At 45.7% G+C, this 27016-nt stretch overlaps 1 protein-coding gene across 1 annotated transcript in view; it reads left to right on the top strand.

The window, feature by feature from the left end:
• The window catches only part of LOC148502733 (cadherin-1-like), an 83126-nt gene extending 56880 nt beyond the window's left edge, over window positions 1-26246 (top strand). The window contains exons 4-17 of the mRNA XM_088449405.1: window positions 3468-3676; window positions 8584-8706; window positions 11401-11556; window positions 11638-11782; window positions 12803-12975; window positions 15659-15787; window positions 15903-16085; window positions 17434-17678; window positions 18185-18327; window positions 19933-20157; window positions 20996-21214; window positions 22291-22421; window positions 22510-22653; window positions 24297-26246. Coding sequence (XP_088305531.1) covers window positions 3468-3676; window positions 8584-8706; window positions 11401-11556; window positions 11638-11782; window positions 12803-12975; window positions 15659-15787; window positions 15903-16085; window positions 17434-17678; window positions 18185-18327; window positions 19933-20157; window positions 20996-21214; window positions 22291-22421; window positions 22510-22653; window positions 24297-24503 — 2432 coding nt within the window. The 3' untranslated portion in view covers window positions 24504-26246. The remainder of the gene's footprint in view (window positions 1-3467; window positions 3677-8583; window positions 8707-11400; window positions 11557-11637; window positions 11783-12802; window positions 12976-15658; window positions 15788-15902; window positions 16086-17433; window positions 17679-18184; window positions 18328-19932; window positions 20158-20995; window positions 21215-22290; window positions 22422-22509; window positions 22654-24296) is intronic.
• The last annotated feature ends 770 nt before the right edge of the window (window positions 26247-27016 follow it).

Below are 27016 nucleotides of genomic sequence, written 5' to 3'. Positions count from 1 at the left end.
AGCTGATTTCGCGTCAGCTGTCTCAGCACCGGAGCGATGATGAATTATCGGGGTCCGTTTGGACCCCGATAATTAACAATATGAATAGGCCCCTTAGTGGATGGAGAAAAAGCACCAGCCTATCAATTCCTAACTGTCACTTTACAGGCTGTGTTTGAAAAATTACAGTTAGGAGCTGATTGGTTGGTACTTTATCTCCATACACTTTATCTCTTTCCAAGGCTTAGTACATAGACCCCTTGTTTACACTTAACTGCTCCCTGTCAGAGCTGAGGTGGAAGTGGGAGGAGTGTGATGATGGGCGTCATCGCGGCCCCAAGACCACCCACTACACAGGATTGCAGGCGAACTCCCCCAAATTTGTGAGCCTCCTGGACACTCTGTGAAATTAGGCAAGTATGATATAAGTGGAGATTATGGTGTCTATTTACCATTGGTGGCAGTGGTCCCGCAGCCATACATAATGATGCCTCAGCATTTACCATGCCAAGGTCCCCTGGTGAAAAACACATTCCTCTACCAACAGTCCCAATTTTCCTCCATAATGATTTTCTTTTATTGCGCTCAAAATAGATCATACTTGCCTAGTCTTCTAGGTGACTCACACATTTTAGAGAAGTCCCAGAGACTCTCGAAAAGAGGTGGTCACCCACCCACATGGTGCTGGATTGGGGGCACAATGGGGGCACGGACTAGGAGGGGGTGTGAATGAATTGATTCTCCGAGAATTACCCCTTCTTCATGGACCCTCAATTTGCAGCATTCTGGTACTGCCCCTCATAGTGATCAGATGCACTGTTAGTAAATCAGAGCTCTGGGGAAAATTCAGTAAGATGCAAATAATAACCAAGGGGCCTATTAATCGTACCTAAAGTTTCTCTGGAGGTAATTAGGTTCAGAACTCACATGGAGCTCTATCTATCTTATTACCGGGGGAATTCATCATTCCTCCTCCCATAACTATCTATTCCGAAAAGCTGTCATTTTTGCGATGACAGCTTTTCGGGAAATAGATAGTTATCCCTGTCTACACTAACTAACTGCAGCTGTAATCCGTACTGCGCATGCGCTGTTACATCTGTAAAACCAGCGCATGCGCAGCACTGCCTACAGATGCGGTAAGTTTGTGCCCCCCTCCGCTCACCTGCCCCCCTCCGCTCCCCCCACTCTGAACAGGGGGTTCAGCACTTACCTGCCTGAGCAGCAGCCTCCGGCTCTGTCTGCTGTGCTGTCACGTGTTCTCCCAGCAGAGCACACAGTACTGTTTAGAAAAGAAAAAAAAAGTTTTTGTTTTTTTTTCTAAACTTCATTGTGTTCTGCTGGGAGAACACAATGTCAGCATAGCAGACGGAGCCAGAGGAGAGTCCAGAGCGCCGAAGGGAGACGTCGGAGGACCTGCCCAGCTGGAAGCAGGGAAGTGTTACTTACTATACGCCACCTCACAGTGGCGCATAGTAACTCCATCAAATTCCGAAAATACATAATTTTCGGAATTTGATGAATACCATAATTTCCATATCCCCATACTAAGGTACTAAGGTATGGGGAGTGTGGAAATTAACGCAGGGGGACTTAGCAAGGAGATATCAGTGATAAGTCTCTTCATGAATACTAAAATAACGTTAATTAAGGAAAATGTCCTTAAAAACGTTATTTTAGTGTTGATGAATAGGCCCCTAAATTCCTACACAAGCAAATGGGAGAGTGGGGCCCATTGCTAAGCCTAATGAGCGCTGACCCACACCTCACTACCAACTGCTTGGGCTCCGCATTTGGCTCCCCTTGTACACTCCCCATGGAACCCCTGTTAAAATGCAGTCTCACCTATTATACAACAGGTAGGCAGCCATTTTGTGAGCTAACTTAATATTCATGAGAGTTTCAGCTTTTAATCCACTAAGAACCAGTTGCCCCACCCTTCCAAAAATATATCTCCGTGTAACAACCACATCTGGTGCCTCGTGCAGTCTATTGATTCAGCTGGGCTATTGATGAGGGAGGCGTCGGTTTCATGTACAAGCCCTGTATAGAAATTGCAGCTGCGCAGTCCACGTGGCATTGACATGTTCATATAGTTTGTAACAGCCCTTCTGTAATATTTCCATGCAATTAACTTTTTATATCGGTAATGTGTTTCCATTTATGGCAACACGTGGCTCTCCAGCTGTTGTGGAACAGCAAGTCACAGCATGCCCGGCCAGTCATCTGACAAGAGACACTCTGAGTCTGGGAGAATACACTGAATTGCAGAAGCTGTTAGGTGCTCACTGTATGGTGGGGGAGCAGGTGGGGGTATGCGCCTTCATATAACTTACATGCATTTAACTTTATTTTGAAAGAAAATGTTACACCCTTCGTTTGTCAGATGCATTATTTTGCACAATTAAAAGGAAAATACACTCTGTACAGTTGGATTACTTAGGGGGGTATGCAATTAGCCACGGCTCCTATGTGTGTACGGGAGAACTATCTTATTATTTTGACCAAAATAATAGGATCGGGTGAAAAAAAATTGGCGAAAAACGGGGATAATCGACGAAAAATCCCCATTTTTCGCCAATCGCTGGGATCAATTAGCGCCCAAACAATTTTCGGGCTAATTGGATATCGCTCTTTGGGGTCTATTTACTAAATAGTGTTAGGAGACAGAGTGAAAAGTGATAAGAAAGTGATAAGGTGCCAGCCAATCAGCTTCCAGCTGTCATCTCACAGGCTGTGTTTGAAAAATGACAGTTGGGAGCTGATTGGCTGGCACCTTATCACTTTCTTATCACTTTTCACTCTGTCTCCTAACAGTGCTTAGTAAATAGACCCCTATATGTGTTAGGCCTACGTGGTAGACCAGCAATGCGTATTGAAGTCAACACACGCCACGTTCTAGCCTCTTGGCCCGATGACCCCTGCAATAAGTTCTCTTTCAATTCAAATACGGTTACAAGTGGATGACCCAATATACCCAATTATATCTGGCTGTATCACTCCCTGACCGCAAGGACCTATCATTGTGGTCTGAACATGACCAGATGCACAGGGCAAGGCAATGACAAACAGCCATGACCAATTAGGCTTTGGGTATTGTACGTCTCTTTAGGGCCCTACTTACAGCAGTATTGGGCATGTTGTACCAAAATCTTGGCTACTTCGCGACTTGTGTCCAGCTTTTCTCTATATTCTAATACCTTGTGTTTGGTATTAATTATTTCCACCCTTGGTATGCTTAAGATGGCCACGAATCTTGTGGTATAACCAGCGCGCCCCCAACCAGCATGATGTTCGGTGCTAGTCTAGTATACGGGGGGAAAAAAATGCGGTCAGAAAATATCTACCTTTGACCACATCAGTACGGTCCTATGACTAAGCTTTCCGCAAAGCTCTGCAGTATTGAGTACAGCAAATAATCATATATTGAACCTTGTTTGGTAAATCTTTCAATAATTTCCAATCTTGTGTTTTTTCTTTCCCCCCAGTTGAATTTGATAAGTGCGATGAACCAAGGATAATACAGTATGTCTCAGAAGACCCTGATTTTGAAGTCCAAGATGATGGTTCAGTTTCCGTTAGCAATCACATAAAAGTACATGCACACAGAACCTTCCGTGTTCTCGCGGTAGATGGTAAAAACTTTCTGTCCGAAACTACTGTGACCTTGGAAAAGAAACGCTCTCATCATAGCCAGGTAAGTGATAATAACATTCATATTTTATATACAGTTGGGGGAACAAAACCACAAATACTCCTGGCGCTAATGGCAATAGATAAATAGACTATAATAAGCCAAAATACCTTCTGCAAGTGTATGGAGTTATTGCTAAGACCCCAAGAATGGAAGGGAAAACAGTAAAAATGTTACTCTGCGCTTGGTATAGACTAGGGGTGAGCGGGTTCGGATTTCTGAAATCCGAACCCCCCCGAGCCCCCCCGATCCGAGTCCGATCCGAATCAGGCTCGACTTTTCCCGCCTGACTCGGATCTGAAATCGAGGCAAAACGTCATCATCCCGCCTTCCGAGTCTCGCGGGTTTTGGATCCTATATAAGGTACCCACGTCGGCGCCATTTTCTCACTCGGCTGTGGACAGTGAAGAGGGAGGGTGGGAGTTAGGGCTGTGTAGTGTAGTGTAGTGTAGTGCTGCTGTTGTCCACTACTTCAAAGTCCATAGGGGCTGGCTGTGTTGTGCTGTGCTGCTGTTGTTAATAGGGGCTGTGTCCACTACTTCAAAGTCCATAGGGGCTGGCTGGACTGTGTTGTGCAGTCAGTTCTCCATAGGGGCTGTGTCCACTCCAAAGTCCTGTGCAGTGTCCCAGTCCTAAAGAGGTGCTGTAGTGTTGTCCAGGGGGTGCTCTGTCCATCAGGGGTGCTCCCCCCAAGTGCTAAAAAAATAATATATTTTCTGTGTTTGTGAATTGTGTGCGCAGTAGCCGCACGTGCATCAACAAAGTAGTGCCAAGCGTGCGCCTGTGTCATAAGTAAAGGGCCGGCTGGCTTGACCGTTAAGGGTGCTGTAACCCCCGAAAGTACACTCCAGTCCAAACCCCAAAAAAAATTATTTTCTGTGAATTGTGTGCGCAGTAGCCGCACGTGCATCAACAAAGTAGTGCCAAGCGTGTGCCTGTGTCATAAGTAAAGGGCCGGCTGGCTTGACCGTTAAGGGTGCTGTAACCCCCGAAAGTACACTCCAGTCCAAACCAAAAAAAAAATTATTTTCTGTGTTTGTGAATTGTGTGCGCAGTAGCCGCACGTGCATCAACAAAGTAGTGCCAAGCGTGCGCCTGTGTCATAAGTAAAGGGCCGGCTGGCTTGACCGTTAAGGGTGCTGTAACCCCCGAAAGTACACTCCAGTCCAAACCAAAAAAAAAAATTATTTTCTGTGTTTGTGAATTGTGTGCGCAGTAGCCGCACGTGCATCAACAAAGTAGTGCCAAGCGTGCGCCTGTGTCATAAGTAAAGGGCCGGCTGGCTTGACCGTTAAAGGGTGCTGTAACCCCCAAAGTACACTCCAGTCCAAACCAAAAAAAAATTTATTTTCTGTGTTTGTGAATTGTGTGCGCAGTAGCCGCACGTGCATCAACAAAGTAGTGCCAAGCGTGCGCCTGTGTCATAAGTAAAGGGCCGGCTGGCTTGACCGTTAAAGGGTGCTGTAACCCCCGAAAGTACACTCCAGTCCAAACCAAAAAAAAAATTATTTTCTGTGTTTGTGAATTGTGTGCGCAGTAGCCGCACGTGCATCAACAAAGTAGTGCCAAGCTTGCGCCTGTGTCATAAGTAAAGGGCCGGCTGGCTTGACCGTTAAAGGGTGCTGTAACCCCCAAAGTACACTCCAGTCCAAACCGAAAAAAAATTATTTTCTGTGTTTGTGAATTGTGTGCGCAGTAGCCGCACGTGCATCAACAAAGTAGTGCCAAGTGTGCGCCTGTGTCATAAGTAAAGGGCCGGCTGGCTTGACCGTTAAAGGGTGCTGTAACCCCCGAAAGTACACTCCAGTCCAAACCAAAAAAAAAATTATTTTCTGTGTTTGTGAATTGTGTGCGCAGTAGCCGCACGTGCATCAACAAAGTAGTGCCAAGCTTGCGCCTGTGTCATAAGTAAAGGGCCGGCTGGCTTGACCGTTAAAGGGTTCTGTAACCCCCAAAGTACACTCCAAACCAAAAAAATATATATTTTCTGTGTTTGTGACTTGTGTGCACTGTGGCTGCACGTGCATCAACAAAGGAGCAGCGCCAAGCGTGCGCCTGTGTCCCATAAGTAAAGAGCCGGCTGGCTCATTTCTTAAAGGGTGGTGTAACCCACAAAGTGCACTACTCTCCAGCAAAAATAAAAAAATATTTTCTGTGTTTGTGTGCGCTTTAGCCGCACGTATATATATCAATATAACATAAATGGAGGACCAAACTTTCTCTGATAAAAATAAAATAGGGAAAGATCAAGAACCACTTCCTACTAGTGCTGTTGCTGCTGCTGGGAGTTGTTCATCATCCCAGAGAGGAAGTAGGAACATCACTACTTTTACTAAACAATTGACCCTCCAACAGTCCCTAGCGATGAGGATGAAGTACGACAGCAGTCATCCTGAAGCAAAACGTATAACTGAGGCCTTGACTGCTATGTTGGTGTTAGACGTGCGTCCGGTATCCGACATTAGTGCAGTGGGATTTAGACAATTGATGGAGGTAGTGTGTCCTCGGTTCCAAATCCCATCTAGATTCCACCTGCATCCTCAAAGCAGCAGCGACAAGCGTGCGTCTGTCTGTTAAAGGGTGGTGACACCCTCAAAGTGTGCTACACAAACAATTAAAATATTGTTCTTTTTTTTTCTGTCTTTGTGAAATGTGTGGCCTGTAGCCGCACCTGCATCCTTAAAGCAGCAGCGACAAGCGTGCGTCTGTCTGTTAAAGGGTGGTGACACCCTCAAAGTGTGCTACACAAACAATAAAAATATTCTTCTTTTTTTTTCGGTCTTTGTGAAATGTGTGGGCTGTAGCCGCACCTGCATCCTTAAAGCAGCAGCGACAAGCGTGCGTCTGTCTGTTAAAGGGTGGTGTAACTCTCAAAGTGCTCCAAAAAATAAAAACTATTTTTTTATGTGTTTGTGACTTGTGTGCGATGTAGCCGCACTTGCATCCTCAAAGCAGCAGCAACAAGCGTGCGTCTGTCTGTTAAAGGGTGGTGACACCCTCAAAGTGTGCTACACAAACAATAAAAATATTCTTCTTTTTTCTGTCTTTGTGAATTGTGTGGGCTGTAGCCGCACCTGCATCCTTAAAGCAGCAGCGACAAGCGTGCGTCTGTCTGTTAAAGGGTGGTGACACCCTCAAAGTGTGCTACACAAACAATTAAAATATTGTTCTTTTTTTTTCGGTCTTTGTGAAATGTGTGGGCTGTAGCCGCACCTGCATCCTTAAAGCAGCAGCGACAAGCGTGCGTCTGTCTGTTAAAGGGTGGTGACACCCTCAAAGTGTGCTACACAAAGAATAAAAATATTCTTCTTCTTTTTTCTGTCTTTGTGAATTGTGTGGGCTGTAGCCGCACTTGCATCCTCAAAGCAGCAGCGACAAGCGTGCGTCTGTCTGTTAGAGGGTGGTGTAACCCTCAAAGTGTGCTCCACAAACAATAAAAATATTCTTTTTTTTTTCTGTCTTTGTGAATTGTGTGGGCTGTAGCCGCACTTGAATCCTCAAAGCAGCAGCGACAAGCGTGCGTCTGTCTGTTAAAGGATTACATCGGTGACAGCATCCAAGTAGGCATGTCAGACAGTCCGTACCTGTACTGGCAGGAAAAAGAAGCAATTTGGAGGTCCCTGTACAAACTGGCTCTATTTTACCTGAGTTGCCCCCCCTCCAGTGTGTACTCCGAAAGAGTGTTTAGTGCAGCCGGGAACCTTGTTAGCGAAAGGCGTAGGAGGTTGCTTCCACAAAATGTGGAGAAGATGATGTTCATAAAATGAATGATCAACTCTTCCAGGGAGACCAGCCTCCAGAACGTACAGAGGGACCTGTGGTTCCAGCAGGGACGAATTAATACTCTGTGAGGATGAGGATGTACATAACACTGAAGAGGGTAAGGAATCTGTGGATGAGGAGGATGAGGACGACTTCTTGCCTCCGTAGAGCCAGTTTGTGCAGGGACAGATTAATTGCCAGCTTGTTTTGTGGGGGCCCAAACGAACCAATCATTTCAGCCACAGTTGTGTGGCAGACCCTGGCGCTGAAATGATTGGTTTGTTAAAGTGTGCATGTCCTGTTTATACAACATAAGGGTGGGTGGGAGGGCCCAAGGACAATTCCATCTTGCACCTCTTTTTTTTCTTTGCATTATGTACAGTTTGGGGCCTAGTTTTTCAATGCCATCCTGTCTGCCACTGCAGTTTCACGCCTAGATGGGTCACGTGTTTGTGCCGCCCACTCGTGTCGCTTAGCATAGTCATCCAGCTACCTCGGTGCAACCTTTTGGACATAAAAACACTATTGTGAGGTGTGAGGTATTCAGAATAGACTGGAAATGAGTGGAAATTAAGGTTATTGAGGTTAATAATAGCATAGGAGCAGAAAAACCTACAAATTCTGTGATTTTAGCTGTTTTTATGCTTTTTTTCAAAAAAATACAGATCCAAAACACAAAACCCAGAACCCAAAACACGGAAGGGTGGTTTTGGCAAAACCAATCCAGATCCAAAACACGAAGAAAGATCCAGATCCAAAACCAAAACACAAAACACGAAAAGTGGCCGGTGCACACCCCTAGTATAGACTATGGGGTAAATTTACTAAAGTGAGAGTTTTTAGAAGTGAGTTTTAGAAGAGATGTTGCCCATAGCAACCAATCAGATTCTAGCTATTATCTTCTTGAAGGTGCTAGTTAAGTAGAATCTGATTGGTTGCTATGGGCAACATCTCTTCTAAAACTCACTTCTAAAAACTCCCACTTTAGTAAATGTACCCCTATATATAAATTATAATTACTATAAAACTAGTATAACGGACGGGTGTGCGTGTCTTTCTCTCTCTCTCTCTCTCCTCTTCAAAATATATTTTTTATTTGTTTGTAATAAGCATATTGTATTAACTTTACTCACCTTTGACCTTTTCAGGGTGAACATAAGCATCACTCCAACTCTGACCATGGGCTGAAAAGACACAAGAGAGACTGGGTTATCCCACCAATCTCCGTGTCGGAAAATGAAAGAGGTCCCTTCCCCAAACAGATGATACAAGTAGGTTCTAAAAGAGCGTTTCTACAGATAAAATGTAGATAGCTGCCTCTGCAGTAGTGAGGGGCAAATACTGATTTGAATGTGAAGTGGCAATAATTACACGCAGAAAATGCGGATATTCACCCGTACGTAGTGTAGTGCGCATATGTGCGCCCACACTTACCCCTCCCCATACGCTTGTTATCTTAGCTGTCGCCATTATCAGTGCACCCTTGGTGCAAGAGATGAATCTGAAAATAATTATATTTACATACACACTGTACACACTCATAGACTGTAATCCTATTAACACGTCAGCTACATCACCTGCTCAACACAGGTGCACGTAGTCATTTGAACAACCAACTGATTTACAAACAGTATAAACCTCATGTTAGTTACCCACTGCTCTAGTGACGGCATGGTGCTCCCTGGCATCCTGTGTCAGCCCCGCCCCCAACCCGTGATGTCACATGAGGGGGCAGGGCCAGTGGCAGAAGAAGAACCGCTGTGAGCAGCACTGAAACTTCACTAACGCCACATTGTGCCATTCCAGGCTACATGATAGCCAGATGCAGGGGCCGGGGCAGCCCTGTGCCATGGGCGATGGGACCATCGCACACCCCTCCCTATACCCCTATGATGTTCCCTTCCTTAGCTACCTGTACAGCTCTCTCCTACCACCTCACCACCAACAGATTACGTTGCGCTTTACAGAGAATATTTAGTCAGTCACATAAATGGCTGCCCCGATGAGCATGCAATCTATATTCTGGCCCCCATCTATCAACCAAGACAATCACCAGCGGCATTTTTTCATTTAGTATCACTGTGATTCAAACCAGCCACTGGGATTTACCAATACTTACCCCTCCGGCGAGGTCCAGCGAAGTCCTCCACGTCAGCCAGGTCCTCTGCAAGCGACGGGGGTCTTCTTGTGTCATTTTTTGGGGGATGATTTTGCGTGCACTGTGCAGGAGTGTTGCACTATATACCTGCTGGGTGCATGCATAGTTCTATAACTTCCATTTGTCCCAGTATACAATTCTCCTGACCAGTTATTAGGGGACAGTAGGGACATTTATCCATGACTGTCTTATAGGATAAATGGCTAACACTTTAGAAACAGTTTAAGGGGTCTATTTACTAAGCAGTGTTAGGAGACAGAGTGAAAAGTGATAAGGTACCAGCCAATCAGCTCCCAACTGTCATCTCACAGGCTGTGTTTGAAAAATGACAGTTGGGAGCTGATTGGCTGGCACCTTTTCACTTTCTTATCACTTTTCACTCTGTGTCCTAACACTGCTTAGTAAATAGATCCCTTAGTTATTATTTTCACCTTACTGAATTTTCCCAGAGCTCTGATTTACTAACAGTGCATCTGATCTCTATGGGGGCAGTGCCACACATTTGTGAGAAGTCCCACAGACTCTCCAAAGAGGTGGTCACTCTCCCACATGGTGCTGGATTGGGGGCACAATGGGGGCACGGACTAGGGGGGGTGAATAAATTGATTCTCCGAGAATTACCCCTTCTTCATGGACCCTCAATTTGCAGCATTCTGGCACTGCCCCTCATAGAGATCAGATGCACTGTTAGTAAATCAGAGCTCTGGGAAAATTCAGTAAGGTGCAAATAATAACTAAGGGATCTATTTACTAAGCAGTGTTAGGACACAGAGTGAAAAGTGATAAGAAAGTGATAAGGTGCCAGCCAATCAGCTCCCAACTGTAATTTTTCAAACACAGCCTGTGAGATGACAGTTGGGAGCTGATTGGCTGGCACCTTATCACTTTCTTATCAATTTTCACTCTGTCTCCTAACACTGCTTAGTAACTAGACCCCTAAGTCTATTAGATCTACATCTGTTTTATACTGAAATCTACTTTCACCCAGAATACTGGCATTTATATAACTGCAGAGTTGCCTACCCTCCCGATCTGGCCGGGAGCCTCCCGATAATCGGGTGCAGCTCCCGGCTCCCCGGAAAGGCAGGCAAGCCTCCCAGCGGCCGCCGATCCCCCCGACACCCACCCCCCCACTGCAATTTACTGTTAACCCCCGCTGCGAGGGCGGCCAGTGATGCAATTCGCGCTGAATCGCGTCATTTTGGCCCCGCCCCCTGCTTCACAATGCCTGTATTATCGGCATTGTGTAGCGGGAGCGGGGCCAAAATGACACGATCGTGTGACCCCGCCCACGTGACGCCTCCAAACGTCAGGCACCTATCCGGACACGCCCACCCCCACCACTGGGCAGCACCCCCTTCCCCATACCTGGTTTCAGCAGCGTCTTCATATTACCAGTAATATATTCGGAAAGATGGCGCACGTGCAGTAGAGAGCGCTGATTCTTCTGACACAGTGTCACGGTCTTTGCTGCTGCTGTGCGGAGCAATCTTCCTGAATGTATCAATGGGAAAATTGTACCGCCGGACAAGTATAGACAAGGGGGAGCCACACAGGCAGCCACAGCGGCGAAGCGGTCAGAACAGGGTGTGCGGTGAGTGCTCCCTCCCCTCTACTTATGGGCCCATGTGTCCCCCGCACCTATGAGAGAAACACGACTTGCGGCGTTCCTGTGATAAACTGGCATAATGCTAATTACCGCAGCAGTACACAGTTGTTTGGAACACCAAGAATTATTTAATTTGACATTTTCATAAATGATGGAATATTATATATTTTTTTCTGTCTCTTATTTTTTTTTCCTTAGGTTAAATCGAGTGTGGCTAAGGAGCTAACAGTGTATTACGCCATTACGGGGCCAGGGGCTGATAGTCCACCAGTGGGGTTGTTTATCATTGAAAGGACAACTGGCTGGCTAAGTGTCACCCAACCGCTGGATAGAGAACGCATAGCTAGTTACGTCGTAAGTATAGCCCCTCAAAGTGAACAATTGCTATGATGTTTATAACGGCATGAAAATAACCAACGCAAATTATTATTTTAGGTTTTGGTCCATGCTACATCATCAGCTGGAAAACCAGTAGAGAGTCCTATTGATCTCACTATTAGAGTCTTGGATCAGAACGATAACCACCCAAGATTCACCGAGGAAGTCTTTTATGGCTTGGTGGCTGAAGGATCCAAGCCAGGTAACTTGTACTATAGTATCGTATGATAAAGCCCCAACATATCCCACAGTCCCGTACAATTAGAAGCTTATTGATAGCATTGCAGATTTATTTATTTCGTATTTTGTGCATGTGGTTCCATAGGTGCACTTTATACCTTACGGCTTCTGTGTTTCGGCGGCTCAAGGGCCTAATGCATGATAATTGCAGTCGATGACTGCTACCGCTACTAATACCTCTTTTCCACCAAAAACCCAGGTCCGACCTGGGTTTTTTTTGGACATGGTTCCAACCCTGGTCAGACCCATTTACACTGCAGCTTCGATCTGGGTTACTCCCAGGTCAGCCCTGTTCACACTGAACTCAGGTCTGCCCTGCTAAACCTGTGAGGTCATAAAAAGTGGGAGGTGAATGCTCCACAACCACCAATCAGCTCATTTTAGGCATGACCCAGGTCAGATAACCCGGGTTGAACCGTTTACACTGCACCACTACCCAGGTCCATCCTGGGTCCAACCCTGGTAGATACCTGGGTTGGATTGCTGGGTCACTTGACCTGGGTTATTTTTCAGGGACCCTTTTACACCGAGCTGCGACCCGGGTAGACCCAGCAAAAACCCAGGTTTTTGCTCTGGTGTTTAAGGGGTATTAGTTATTATAACATTGTTAAAAACAGGGTTTCTTCACTTGATTCTGCTCAGGATCTTACAAGGTGCAAGCAGAAACAAGCGAGGGCTGCTCTGCCATAACTACCGGTTAGAGCGCAGCCCACATCCGATGGTACCTGGCAAGTTAATTGAATCTGGCCCCTAATTAACAGAGTGGGAACTGCTGCGCTAACCACTCAGTCGTAGTACAATTAAATTCCAGAAATAGACTTCGTCAGTGCCCAAGTGGCCAAACTAGCAGTTTTTACCAAAACGTCCAAAACAAATGGGTGTGCTCGTCATTTGTTAAGTTAAATAAAGTTTGCATTGTTTGTATAACAATTCTGCAGTACGGTTTCGCTCTAACGTCGCTGACCCTCCTCTTTCATTGAAGGGACTCCCGTGATGAACGTGACAGCAGTCGATGATGATGACAGCGAGAACACCAACAATGGGATTGTTTCATACTTTATCACTGCTCAGGATCCCGACCCCGGCAAAAAGATGTTTACCATAAATCCTGTCACTGGTCTGATCAGTGTCATCGACACCGGACTAGATCGTGAGGTAGGTGTTTGCTGTGCATGGGAATTTTCTGTTCTCCGTAGGGAAAAGGATCGCAGAGAACTTAAGGTCCGAAAAGCCCCATCTCCGACAAAACCTATTTTTGACAAATGTTTTTGTTTTTTAAAAATTTATTTATTTATCCAAGGCTGTCGCTGTCCGTTGACGATTATTACCGGACATGGACATCGCTAGGGGTTTCCAACAATGGCTTCCCCATGCAAAACATGGGGTAGCCTAAATAGCCTCGATACTTGTACGGCTACTATCCTCCGATCACATTTTATTTTTAAAACTAATTTATATCTGTATTTCCTACGTTAGTGCAGCGGGCATGTGTGACCTGGCAAAGTCAGGTCACGCATGTAAGTTACCATATCTTAGGAACACAGGGCCTGATTCAGCAAGGATCGCAACTGCTAATATGCACGCAATCGGGCGATTGTTGCTTACTACATGCATGCATTGCAGTGCGCTTGCACGAACCGGCCATTGCGATCGGGACTGCGATCGCAGTGACTACACAGACCCATCGCAGAGTGATTTGCCGTTTGTGGGTGGTGATGGGGGGACGGCGAAACGCAGGTGTGCCAGGGCGTTTGAACGTCGTTGCAGGGGCATGCATAAAGGACTCATAGCGTGCGATGTAGTTAGCAACTTCTGAGTAAGGTCAGACCTTGTGCAAGTGTGCGTGAGGCTGCGATGGTACTTGATGTTACCGATGGTTTCGCAGTCTTGCTAAACTTTACGTATAAGTGTAAGGTAAAGTGGGCGTCCTTATGTTGTGCTGCGGTGGCATAGCGATCGCAATGGATTAGCATACTATCGCTGTGAGACTGCGTGCATAATCACTATTGCAATCAGGTCCGAAATACGGCAATAAATCAACAAATTTGGTCGGACGAAAACATGGGGCGAGGGTAGGGTAACTCAGTGTATCTACACGGGGCAAGCGGATGTGAGTCATGCGTCTGAATTGCAAAGCACGGCATGCGCATACGCCGCACAATGTGTCCGAAGTCGAAAGTATGTGTGTGAAACATCCTGTGCAAACAGGCCCTGAATCAGAGACGGACGCTGTGACAGAGCGCTCACTCTGAATCAGGGCCATCCCGCTGAAATTTTAGAGCGGCCTCCTGGCCGCTCGTATAGCTGTGGGTGACCACCCACAGCTATAGCGAGCGGCCAAAAAGATGGTCACGATGGTCAAGACCATCGCGACCATCGGGCTTGCGACGAGACCCTTGTGGTAGGGTCTTGTTGCCGCAAGCCCTGGAGTGCTTTCGGCTCTATCAGACCCGAGAGCACTCCCACTGACATCACTTGTGATGTCAGTGGGGCCGGCCCCAGACGGTAGGCATTCCCATGGGAACGCCTCCGTCTGGGCAGCCACGCCCCCGGCACGCCCATCAAAGGGGGCGTGCTGTCACTCACTATCAACAGCACGCCCCCTTTGTAGCGAGACCCATAGTGACGGCTTGCCCGTCGCTATCCGGGTCTCGCGCATGTGCACGACGGAGCCGGCTCCCTCGTGCGCATGCGCACTGGGCCAACATCGACCTGCTTGCGAGCGCTCGCGAGCGGGTCTGAATTAGGCCCAGAGCCCAGCGGGAAGTATGCATTTCTGGGCAGCGAGTATCAAGGCGCACGGATTTGCTGTTTCTGAAGGGATTTTCACGGACGTGTATGTACAGTTCCACGCGAAAGTGGCATTAGCATATGAAAGTGAGTACAATACTGCACTCATAGAGTAAAATGGCTGCAGATGCGTGTGCGATTTAGATTCAGTCCTGTAGCATCAGATTCGCTGAATGGTACTAGGATACAAGAGGCCAGGAGCGCTGGTGGTGGGTGTGGGGTTACAGATAGAACCTGAGGGAGAGGGCTAGTTCTGAGGGGTTAGGTTACTTGCTTGAAATTAGGTTTTGGGGCGCATTTAAAGATTTGGAGACTTGGGGGTATATTTATCACAGTCCCCATTTTTAAGAAACCTTTATTATCTGCTGTGGTCCCTCCATGGTAAATCCCGAGGAGCCTTAATATTTGCAGGTACCATTTACGGGGGCTATCCCGCAAAATAATTTTTTTTTTAAATAGGCCCTTATGTAATAGTCTGCGAGATGCAGTCTGGTTAGCTTGTCTTTATTAAAGCGGCAATCATTTACTTTTTAATGGTTGGTGCTTTAAAAATATGGGCAGACTGTAGGGAATCGCGCCCGTGCCTGCAAGGTTTCATTATATAGAATAATATAATATAAGCGCCTGAGAGTCTCTAATGGCACGAGGAAGAGGCTTCCAGAAACTAGGTGCCGCATCGGAGTCTTGGGAGATTTTTCAAACCTGCTAAAGAGGACAACCGAAGGTGCTGCTCAAAGCAACCAATCGGATGATAGATTTCATATTATAGAAAGTACTAGAAAAATGCTAGCTAGAATCTGATTGGTCAATACGACCCACACCTTCTTTTGTCCCCTTTAGAAAGTTGATTATCCCGTGTGGTAAAAGTGAAAAGAGGTAGTCAGAGAGGGAGGAGATACAGATATAGAATAATAAATGCTTATCTGATCCGATATATACAGGAACTATGTCACCATGTATAAGGGATTCGTATGCTGTACCAAGCGGCAAAGAATGGTCTTTTTACATCATGCTTATGTTCCATTAAGAAATATATTTATCGTTTCAGCTCTATCCCGTATATACCCTGACGCTCCAAGCCATCGACCAAGAAGGCGCGGGTTACACGGCAACTGGTAAAGCTGTGATCACTGTAACAGACACTAATGACAACCCCCCAATTTTTGACCCAAATACAGTAAGTTGAGAAATATTCATACAATAAAAGCAGATTTATAGTGAAGGGGTCCAGCAGGAAATGGAGACATTTTGTAGAAGCCCTGAAGCCTGACAATGTATTCTCTTCATTCCAGTACGCAGCAATGGTTCCTGAAAATGAAAAGAATTTTGAAGTTGCCCGGCTGACCGTCACAGATGCCGATAATCCCAACACAGACGCCTGGCACGCCGTGTACACGATTACTAAGGGCAATGAAGCCAAATTATTTGCCATTACCACCACGAACGACAACATGGGTCTCTTAACAACAGCAGTGGTAAACCATGTTTTCTTGTAAATAATATTGCAATTGATTGATAGCAAAGATTGGGGATTAAATAAATACTGAAACCTCACCCAGTGGTTCCAAACCATGTACTAACCAGACCAAATCAATGAACTGAAATTGCCTTTTCTAATTATTACAATGCCGGAGCGCAGTGTGTGGAATAGTAGTAGCAGTTCCAAAGAGACTTGTTCTCCTGTACTTATCTCCTGCCCTCCCCAGTTGATAAAATTAGGGATGTGCAGGCTCGGATAGGTTTGAATTTTCCCGCCAAGTTCGGATTTTTCCCGCCAAAAATCGGGTCTCAGAAAGAGGCAAAACGTCATCTTTCATGGACAAACATTCCTGGACTTTTGCCCAGGAATGATGATGTTTGTCCATGAAAGATGACGTTTTGCCTCTTTCTGAGACCCGATTTGTGGTGGGAAAAATCTGACCTTGGCGGGAAAATTAGAACCTATGCGAGCCTGCACATCCCTAGTTAAAATACATTTGGGGAACCAATTTATTAAAGCTATTTTTGCAGGAAATCCCCCCCAGAACAGCCGTTTACAGGGTACCCCTGCAATATGTAAGTATTCCTTAAATATATCAAGATGGATCTCAGCAGATATCTCTGATATCTTGCGCAGCCCCTCCATTTCTGACCGCAAAACCAACACCCGTAGCTTTCTATGGGTGCTGCCATGCAAGTGGAATTTACCAAGCTTCATGTACTGGAGTCTGGCCCCCCGGCAGCTAACGCCAATGGGATACTTTTTGTTTTGCTAAATTTATCTCTCCATCGGCCCAACTGATTCATGCGTCGGCCCCACATACGTGCAGTAGATGCGCCAATGCCAAACCCAGAAGAGAAGTGATAGCAGTAGCTACCTCCTTCCTTCTAGGCATTTGCCGGGACAGAGTTTATTCTAATGATCTGTCCCAGGGCTCCAACTTTAGTGAATGCAAGTGGTCATTTTCATGACTGCATTGCGAGTTTTGTGTGAAACTTTCTTACCACAACTGGCAACTACTGGTGTTGTGCACAGCTTGTTTAATACCCCATAGTGCCCTGGGCAAAAACTCGAGGTTCCCTAGTGGATGATCTGGCTTTGGTGTGATGTCTAGGGACTATGGCTTCAGTTGTCAAATTCCCCACTCCATATAATGCAAGTAGACACTGGAGGCCTGATTCTGAGTTGGATGCAGTTCCGTACACAGTAGTGAGTCTCGCTGCCGCCACTTCCCGCAATTCTAACCGCATCCGATTCGGTGTCAGGCCCTGAGGCCCTAATTTTGTTGTGGCGGAATAATATATATATGTTTTTTTTTAAAATAACTTTTTTACCTGTTACAGGGGCTGGACTTTGAGACGAAGAGGGAGCACATACTGACTGTTACAGTCATGAATAGAGCTAACTTTTCTGTAATGCTGGTACCCTCTACCGCCACAGTAAAGATCACTGTTGAAGATTTGAATGAGGCTCCGGAGTTTAAGCCCCCGGTAAAAGCAGTTAAGGTCTCAGAGGATGAGCCGGCTGGGCAGGAAGTTGCATCTTATACAGCTCAGGATCCAGACAAGGCACAAAACCAAAAGATAACGTAAGTTTGATTTTCACTCTCTCTACATTCACATCTGTTGCTTCACTGTTCTCATCAATCAGGTAAAAGTATGGCTGTTGTGTATCAAAGGTGGTTTTCAGCCAATCGGTGTAATCAGATAAATATTGAGGGTGTTTGGTCGGACATTGACGTCTACCGGCCTGAGCATTTAGCCATCTTCCAAACTGACTAGCGGCCACTGGTCGGTTCCAAGTCTGTGACTAAACGGTGAGATGATCCTTTTACCTGGCCGGCAACAGATGGTGCACGTCCCCTCTAAAATTAGATGACCCAGTGGTGGGCAAGGTAACGGTGGCCTCTTTCCATGATTTGCATGTGAGAATATAAGCTGTACAGTCACAGAGCAGCAATGTGCTATGAGATTTAGTTGTCCTGTGACCGGTATGTCCTAGCTGTGCTTTACACAGACATGTAGATCCCATCCAAGCAGAAAGTGACCCTTGCCTTGCATTTATCGTACTGTACTGATTTAATGTTGTCTGCAGGTACCGTATTGGTTTCGACCCGGCCGGGTGGCTCACGGTGAATCCGGAGAATGGCATTATCACTGGAAACGGCCAGCTAGACCGAGAGTCAATGTTTGTGAAGAATAACACTTACAAGGCCATCATCTTGGCTGTCGACAATGGTATCTATTGATTTAAATGTATTCTTCTGCCTGGCTGCTATTAAATAATGATTACCATCTGGAACTAAGGGGTCAATAGAATTTGGTGCGAATTTGCAAGTTTTTTTTTCCATGAAACTCGCACACTTCGCATGAATGCTCACACCCGAGAAACGCCCAATCCAATTAGAAATGACAGCTCGCAGTGAGGGTGTGCAATACCCTATAGCATGCGACTTGGGAGAAGTGCATGAAAAAGTAAGGAGACCATCCTGGACCCCCAAAAAGTGTCAATTTTGTTAGCAGGGCCATATAGAAAGGCTGTTAGTGGGAACGATCATATCGTTATCATTCATATTGTGCATTTTTTGGTCCCTTCAAACCCACCAACGACCTGTGATGCACAGGCACATATGAACGATAGCGATATATCGTCCATCACCCGTCCATGCAGGCCAACCTGGTCGATATCGACCAGGTTACTATAGGGACCCGCAATCGTTGATCGCGGATCGCTATAGTTGTTGGTGGTGCGCTGGACAGGGCCAGCTCTAGGGGTGTTCGACCAGTGCGGTCGAACAGGGGAGCCACCCATAGAGGGCGCACCCCTCCCCAACATCCCTATTTGAATGGGACCGTACTGTCCCGCTGTTCCACTCATGGGCCGAAGTGGCCCGCGGGTGGTCAAATCGGGAGGTTGGGGACCCCCACCGCCGCATCTGTGCGGCGGTGCCGGACCTCGGAGTCTGAATGGATGCTGTGCGCATGCGTGCGGCATCCATTCAGTGATGGGAGAGGGCTGGGGGAAGCCCAGCTAGTGAGGCTCCCCCAAGCCTGACATTATTTGGGGGCGAGCCATGCGGGCACACCGCAATATAACGTCACGTATGGGGGCGTGGCCTATGGTAATTTTCATCACGCACGGCTTTGCCACGCGCCATGTTGGAACGCAATATAAAGAGCCGGCACAGGGTGCTCCAACCCCTGGAGCTGGCCCTGGTGCTGGATGATTGATATCGATGATCCAGCACACCAGGAGGGAGCAGGACGATCAGACAGCGATATTTTTCATATTTAAAAATACTTTGTGTGCCTAAACTAACAATAAAGTTGATTTGGGGGTAATTTGAGGACATTTTTTTAATACCCAAAAATTAAATGTAATTATTTGGCCAATTAAGCTAATTAAAAACTGCTAAATGCCTGATTAGTCATTAGAACGGCTGTCTACAGGGTTCTGCACTGTGCCCCGATGTTTTTACCTTACAAATAAAGATTTACCCTACCATCTCGCACCCTCAGGGAGCTGGGCACAAGAAAACGCGAGTTTGCGCTGAACAAGCATGTGGGGGCGTGGACTCACATTGTTTTATCAAATCACCTCTTTACATGCTGAAGGGGTGTGGTCACGCTGGCATTACCATCATGTTTCAACTTATGATGGCGAAACTAACATTTGTACCGTGCCGGCATACCGTGCTAGAGAGTACCCTACCGAGAAAGTGATAGTTGACGTGTTAATTGTTGCTCATATAACTACCTCCCCATGCAACCAACTTATTGTTAGTGTAGTGTAATAGTTTTCTGTTTCACTCAATATCCATAATAATATTCTTGTCCCAACAGGTGTGCCAACTGCTACGGGCACAGGGACCCTCGAGCTCATTCTTCTTGATGTGAACGACAATGGTCCCTTTCTGGAAATTCCAAGTATCGTATTTTGTCAGAAAGATCCCAACCCCATCTCGATCCCTATAATTGACAGAGACCTGCCCCCTTTCACAGAACCATATATAGCCGAACTCGGCCGCGAAGCACGAGAAAACTGGACGGCCACTGTGATGGCTGATCGTAAGTTCACACACACAAAAAGTTACTTTGGGGGAGATGTATCAAATCTTGGAGAGAGATAAAGTACTGGCCAATCAGCTCCTTAACGTCATTTTTTTTTTTAGTACAGACTGTAAAATGTCAGTTAGGAGCTGATTGGTTGGTACTTTATCTCTCCCCACCTCTATTTTACAATGTTTTTGTTTTCCAAATCCATAACAACCAAAAGGTACTTTTATGTTTAATGATCAGGGAATTTTTAGCACTTGTTATATACAGTGTACTGCATGCTGGCTAAATTAGTTTTTTCTTTTTTGGCCTTTTTTATTTTTATATTAAAATCCTTTTATTTTACTTTGATTGTGCGGCTAATTCTGAGAGCGTCCGGTTCTCGCAGATTTTAGCATACTGCGCATGCGCCAAAGACTTTGGGCGGAGTTGATGCGTCGTTTGACAGACCACGCTAACGGTGTAATGGCCATTTCTAGGTGGTAACTGAGGGGTAGAAACCAATGAAGCCACACGATCGCACGGAGTGGGAGTGTCATGGGACTGTCGGCCGACATCATCGCTCATTCGGCCCTAGTGGAAGAAAAGTATTGATATCATCGGGCAGAGTTGATTCTTTAGTTTGCCCCAGGATACAACACAGGTCTTCTGCTTTCTCGGCATTGATTAGATTTATACCCAGAGTGTAGGTTATATTCTGGGGGCATGTAAGTAAACACCTCCCCCTGCTGGCCTAAGCGTAGAACTGCATGCCCGAGCCACTGGCTGGTGAGAAACTTACGGTAAACCAAATACTCCGGACGTTTATTTATTTTTTTAATTGTCTCTTTTGTGTCATTGCCTCTGGCAGAGCTTGAAATAAGAATGAATAAGGAGATGGACGTCGGCATCTATTCAGTCCTCGTCACAATCGCAGACAGCAAGTTTTTGAAAAACACGACCGCATTAAGGATACAAGTGTGCAATTGTCAGGGGGACGCCACAGAATGTCAGGACAGAGAAGCGCAGGCTGGAGGCCTGGGGATCCCGGTGATTCTTGGCATTCTCGGGGGTATCCTGGCACTTATGAGTGAGTAATACCTTCTGTACACACACTATGCTAATACCGGAGTGTACGCAGTCTGAATAAGATGACGCTCTGGTGAGAGCACTGTTTATAGGAAATGGCAGCAGAACCTCATTTATGTACAAACAAAGAGTCATCTGTTCCTGCATCTGTACAGAATAATAATAAGGTTTGGGGCGGGGGGTTAGGTTTAGGCTGCAGAGAGGGATGGTTAGGTTTACGGGTAGGGGCACGGTTAGGGTACTTACCGGCAGGTGTCAGTATCCTGTCCGGATGTGTTTGTCTGAATTCTGACCACCGGTGTCCCGTACACAACACGTTAGCATAGGATTAGTCTTCATTCTAGCACCCTGCACCTGTCACCTGTGCAGTTCCTCTTTCCTGCCTGGGGTGTCGTTCTCTGCTCTGGTGCTTCTAGCACCCTCAGCTGATGCAACACACTGCTGGGATACAGACCAGAGTGTGCTAGAAGCACCAGAGCATAGAGCGATACCCCAGGCAGAAAAGAGGAACCGCACAGTACAGGGTGCTAGAATGAACACTAATATCCCATGCTACACTCTGCTGACTTTCTATCTCATGGTGTTATGCCGCTATCTTCTATATTTACCCATGATGCATTATGGCCATTAACCATTATAACCAAAGACATTAAACCATGATATTGTATTTCCAAAAAGCTGCTGTTTGGGATAGGTAGGCCAGCTGCCATTTACCCTAAACTGTTTAGATAAAACACTAAAGTTGTAACCAATGTTATGTATAATTTCCTGTAAATAATATGTGTATAAATGGTGAGTTCGGATGTTGCTGATGCCATTAGGAAACTGCTTGTATATTATGGAGTGACACATGCGCTACTAAAGATTATTACATATATTAGAAGTCACAGCCTGTATATAAGCACTGGTCCTGGTTTGATATGATCATGAAACACCTCTGTGACTTATATTATAATATCCTTATAAATTACAGACGAGGATACATTATCCCATATAGATGTGCATTATATACGAATTGTTGCATGCACCATGTTACAAACCATAAATGACCATATATCCTTTGCTTCCCCTGTGTAGTATTGCTATTGGTGCTCCTGCTATTTTTGAGACGCAAGAAGGTTGTCAAGGAGCCCTTACTGCCCCCAGACGATGACACTCGGGATAACGTGTACTGTTATGATGAAGAAGGCGGGGGAGAAGAGGATCAGGTAATACATAAATTGATAGTATCACGGTAATAATGGACATTTAAAGTCACGGTTACACGATTGTTTAATGTTTTTTTCTTCTCTTAAGGACTTTGATCTGGGCCAACTTCACCGCGGTCTTGATGCCCGTCCAGACGTCATTCGTAACGATGTTGCCCCAACACTGATGCCTGCTCCGCAGTACCGGCCACGCCCGTCCAATCCGGATGAGATTGGGAACTTCATTGATGAGGTGAATAGTGAGAGTCTCTTGCAAATAGGGCCAAGAAAATAGTTAGGTCTTAGAGGGGTATTTATCAAAGATTGGCGAGAGTTAAAATTGTGAGAGGTAAAGTAGCAACCAATCAGCTCCTAATTGTAATTTTTCAATCGCAGCCTGTAAAATGTAAATTAGAATCTGATTGGTCAGTACTTTATCTCTCACAATTTTATCTCTCTTCAATCTTTGTTAAATAGCCACTTAAAGTACTGTTCTACCACCACCTGCATGATGTGGAGGCAGTGCTGGTGCAGGGTGTCTGGGCGCCCTACGCAAAATTTCACCCACCGCCCCTGCTCCCTCCAATTCATACTAAGCCACATATTAGTGATGCTAATTTATAATATACCACACAGTAGAGCCCCCAAATCATACGGGAGGCAATCGGGAAGCCGACTGCCTATATACCGGCAGCCGGCTTCCCGACTGTCTTATCCCGGCAAGGGTGAAATGCCGGGCGTCTAGATGTAGACGCCCGCATTTCCCCGACACCGGGAGACCGGCGCCCGGCATCACGATCGTAGTGATGCCGGGCACCGCGAGCGGACAGCCGTGGGGGGGGAGGGTTAGGTTTAGAGCTCCCGGGGGGGACTTAAGGGTAGGCACCCCCCCGGGAGGGTTAGGGTTAGGCTAGGGGGAGGGAGGGTTAGGGTTAGGCACCCCCGCGGGGGACTTAGGGTTAGGCATCCCCCCCCGGGGGACTTAGGTTTAGGCAGCGGGGAAGGGGGTGGTTAAGGTTAGGCACTTAGAGGGGGGATTAGGGTTAGGCACCCCTAAGGAGGGTAAGGGTTAGGGGGGTTAGGTTAGGTTAGTAAATACTCACCTCTCCACGATCGGGATTTCCAGCGCTGTCGGGCTTCCGATGCGTCGCACTCTGCTCCTGTCGGGCTGCCGCTGATGGGAATCTAACCGCCGGCTGGGCGGCCGGCGGTATTTCATACCAATCCCAATCATACTGTGCCTCATAACCCTGCCCTTAATTCATAATGTTCCACAATTCATTATATGCCACACATCTGTATCCCTATTTCATAATTATGCTACACATCAATGCCCCCAATACATAATATGCCACACATTTATGCCCCTACTACATAATATGCCACACATTTATGCCCCAATACATAATATGCCACACATTTATGCCCCAATACATAATAGGCCACATATTTATGCCCACAATACATAATAAAGCCACACATTTGTGCCCCCAATACATATGCCACACAGCTGTGCAAGAAAATGATTGTATGCCACATACACCCTAGGCACCCCTAGGCAGCCGCCTAAAGCTGCCTAATGGTAGCACTGGCCCTGTGTGGAGGCAGCCATCTTATGGGCTGGACCAATGTACATTGGAGCCCAGTGAACAGATAGGATGCAGGAACACCTTCTCAGACCACAAAATGGCTGCCTCCGTGGTGTGTGGTGGCAATGACTATTCTTTAATTATAGCAATATTAACTATACCAAAATAAATATACATAAACTGAAAAAATATTGATCACTATTTACAGAACTGAAAACCAAATAACTATATTTACTGCGTTTTTTTTTAATTATAATTACAAAATGCTGACAGTTTACCTAACAAAATGTATTTTTCTGCTTATTAGAATCTGAATGCAGCCGACAATGACCCCACCGCTCCCCCGTACGACTCCCTTCTCGTGTTTGATTACGAAGGCAGCGGATCAGAGGCCGCCTCCCTCAGCTCCCTGAACTCCTCCAATTCTGACGCCGACCAGGATTATAGTGGTCTGCAAAACTGGGGACCTCGCTTCAGCAAACTGGCAGACATGTATGGAGGAGACGAGGACTAGGCGACACATCACGTGTATCTCATGCATATGGACTGCAGAAATTGGGAAGAATTTCATCAAATAGCACTGTGTACAGAGCGAATACTGGAGGCCAATCAATCATTCTGCCCCCTCTATTAATGGGAGCCAGGGGTGGGGGGATATATGTGGAATCACAAGGCCACGTTAGTCTCACTTTGTGCTGTAATGTCAGTGGCTTTTATACGTGGAAATGACCATTCTTTCCATCATTACTTGTCACGCGTGCCCTTATAGCATTGCTATTTGCAAAATATTGCAAGATTGTTTATGTTGTGCTTATAACATTGTTTTTTTTTTTATACATTGTGATTTACTCTTTTAAGCTTTTGTAAATTATCCATGGGATATTTCTTAAATGTTGTGTATATGTTAATGACAAGCTTGGTGCAATAAGTTTTCTCTCGGGTAAGCCATATTTTTCTACCTTAGGTTTGTTGAAAGGGAAAAATATAATCTATAGGGGCATATACATTATGTTAATTATTGGGGGCCGGGCATCCCGATATCTAACATTCATACACACCGTGAGTGCAGGAGCAATCATCATCGATACGCTGCGGAGATGGCTGATCTGAAAATCAGCTGTCTCCATGAATCTTTTCACTGCTACTCTCTCAGCAATGATAATTAGTACTGCCGAGTCTGACTCGCAGTGCTAGTGCGCCTGCGTGCATTCGGCGGAAGGAGACAGACAGTGGCGGAGGGATCCGAATGGATTCCACTCTGCAGCACGGGACTCCTTCCCATAGGGTGCGGGAGCAAACGCCATCTGAAGATGGTGAGTGTTCCCGCAGTCTAGGCGGAGCTTGATGAATTTAGGTCCCCATACTAGTGTATGGGGACCGCGGGCCAGATCGGGAGTGAAAAGAAATCAGGGAATATCAGTGACATCTCCTGCATTACCTTTATGATGAGTACCCAATACTTAATACGTGAAAATTTATATTTTCACCTACTTTTGTAGAAATTAAGTGATGATGAATATGGCCTATAGCACCTCTAGTGGCTAAATTATTTGCCAAAATGTGGGTGCTGCAAATAGTTACTTGAAAATATGTACATGGGAAAATAATCTCTGAGCAAGCCCCTATATGCTCTTTTTAGTCAAGAATATCTCTACAAAATATCAATTGCCTCTTGTTTTTTTGTTTTTTGTTTTTTTTTAACCATGTGTGGACCTGGTTATAGACGGTCCCACCAGTATCGGCCCTTCTCCTGTCACCGGCACAGCAGTGGCAGCCATTTTGTTGCCTGAAGTGATATTTTTGCCTCTGAGGTGTCATTACATTAGTGACAGGCTGCATTTACAAAATGGCAGTCTAAAAAGGGTGTGACAATCATGAGGCAAACTGCGTTGGGTTTTGGGGCGAGGGCAGAAGACTGAAATAGAGAATATAGAAAATATGATATTTTAATTCTTGCTGCAAACGTCAGTTACTGGTCTCTACTTTGGTGGTAAAAATAACAGCGATTAAAGTGACAATATATATTTTTCAATATTGTGCACAAATGTTTACTGTACTGTAGTCTGTGTAATTGAGGAGGAACGCCATTTTGATAGCAGCCTCAGGTTTATTGTAGGGACATAAAGTATATTTACATCCAAATCACAGAAAGTATTTTGGACAGTCTAGGCCTTGGTTTCTACTCAACTATCTTATTTTTTTATATATATAAAAATAAACTTGTTTATATAAAATAAAGTATTTACATTTATCTTTATTGCTGTGTTTTATCATTTGGCTGAATAATAATTCAGTGTCTGTATATAATTTGTGTACAGTATACGTAAATGCTTCATGGTGATAGGCAAATGTAATGAAAGATGGATCCAAAAGATATTAGTTACATGGCTGCAGGGATTTACCTCTGTAGCGATAACATCTAATTATTACGCTGGTTACACATGCTGTAATCCTCCTGCTTGGCCCAGACCGGTGGCCACACTGGATAATATCCAGCAATTCGTGCACATGCCAAGTGGCCATGCCACCTCACTTCTAGAGGTACTGTAAGAAGATAGCATCATGTTCTGGCACATAGTGGTCATCGTCCCTTTACCTATGCCTGATAAATATCCTGTTCATTTATATAGAGCCGTTATTGGGCAAAACTATACCTTTCCACCACATATGTGGCGACATCGCCGGTAACACAGCATGGCAATAACGAGTCCCATCTACTGCATGCTGGGGTAAATTACGAGCCATGGGAACATTAACTTCATTTTCATGGCAGTCCCAACTTTTGAAGAGACATTTTCATTACTGACAGTACTAGTTCAATTTCTAAATTACCTATGAATTATCTGATGGCCTCCTTAGCTTCCTCGAAGCTCTACCTACATGTAAGTCTTAACGCCTCGCCCTATCCCCTTACCGTATAAACCATTCATCCTCTGTAGATGTGCACCTCATGCTGTGTCATTGGGGCGTATGTAATAAAATGTCTGATGCGTTTAGTCAGGTTACTGAAACTGATATTTTATCAGA

Source organism: Taudactylus pleione, unplaced genomic scaffold (assembly GCF_031769625.1).
Source record: "Taudactylus pleione unplaced genomic scaffold, aTauple2 ptg000484l, whole genome shotgun sequence".
NCBI lineage: Eukaryota > Metazoa > Chordata > Amphibia > Anura > Myobatrachidae > Taudactylus > Taudactylus pleione.
This window is presented reverse-complemented; position numbering and strand designations above follow the sequence as displayed.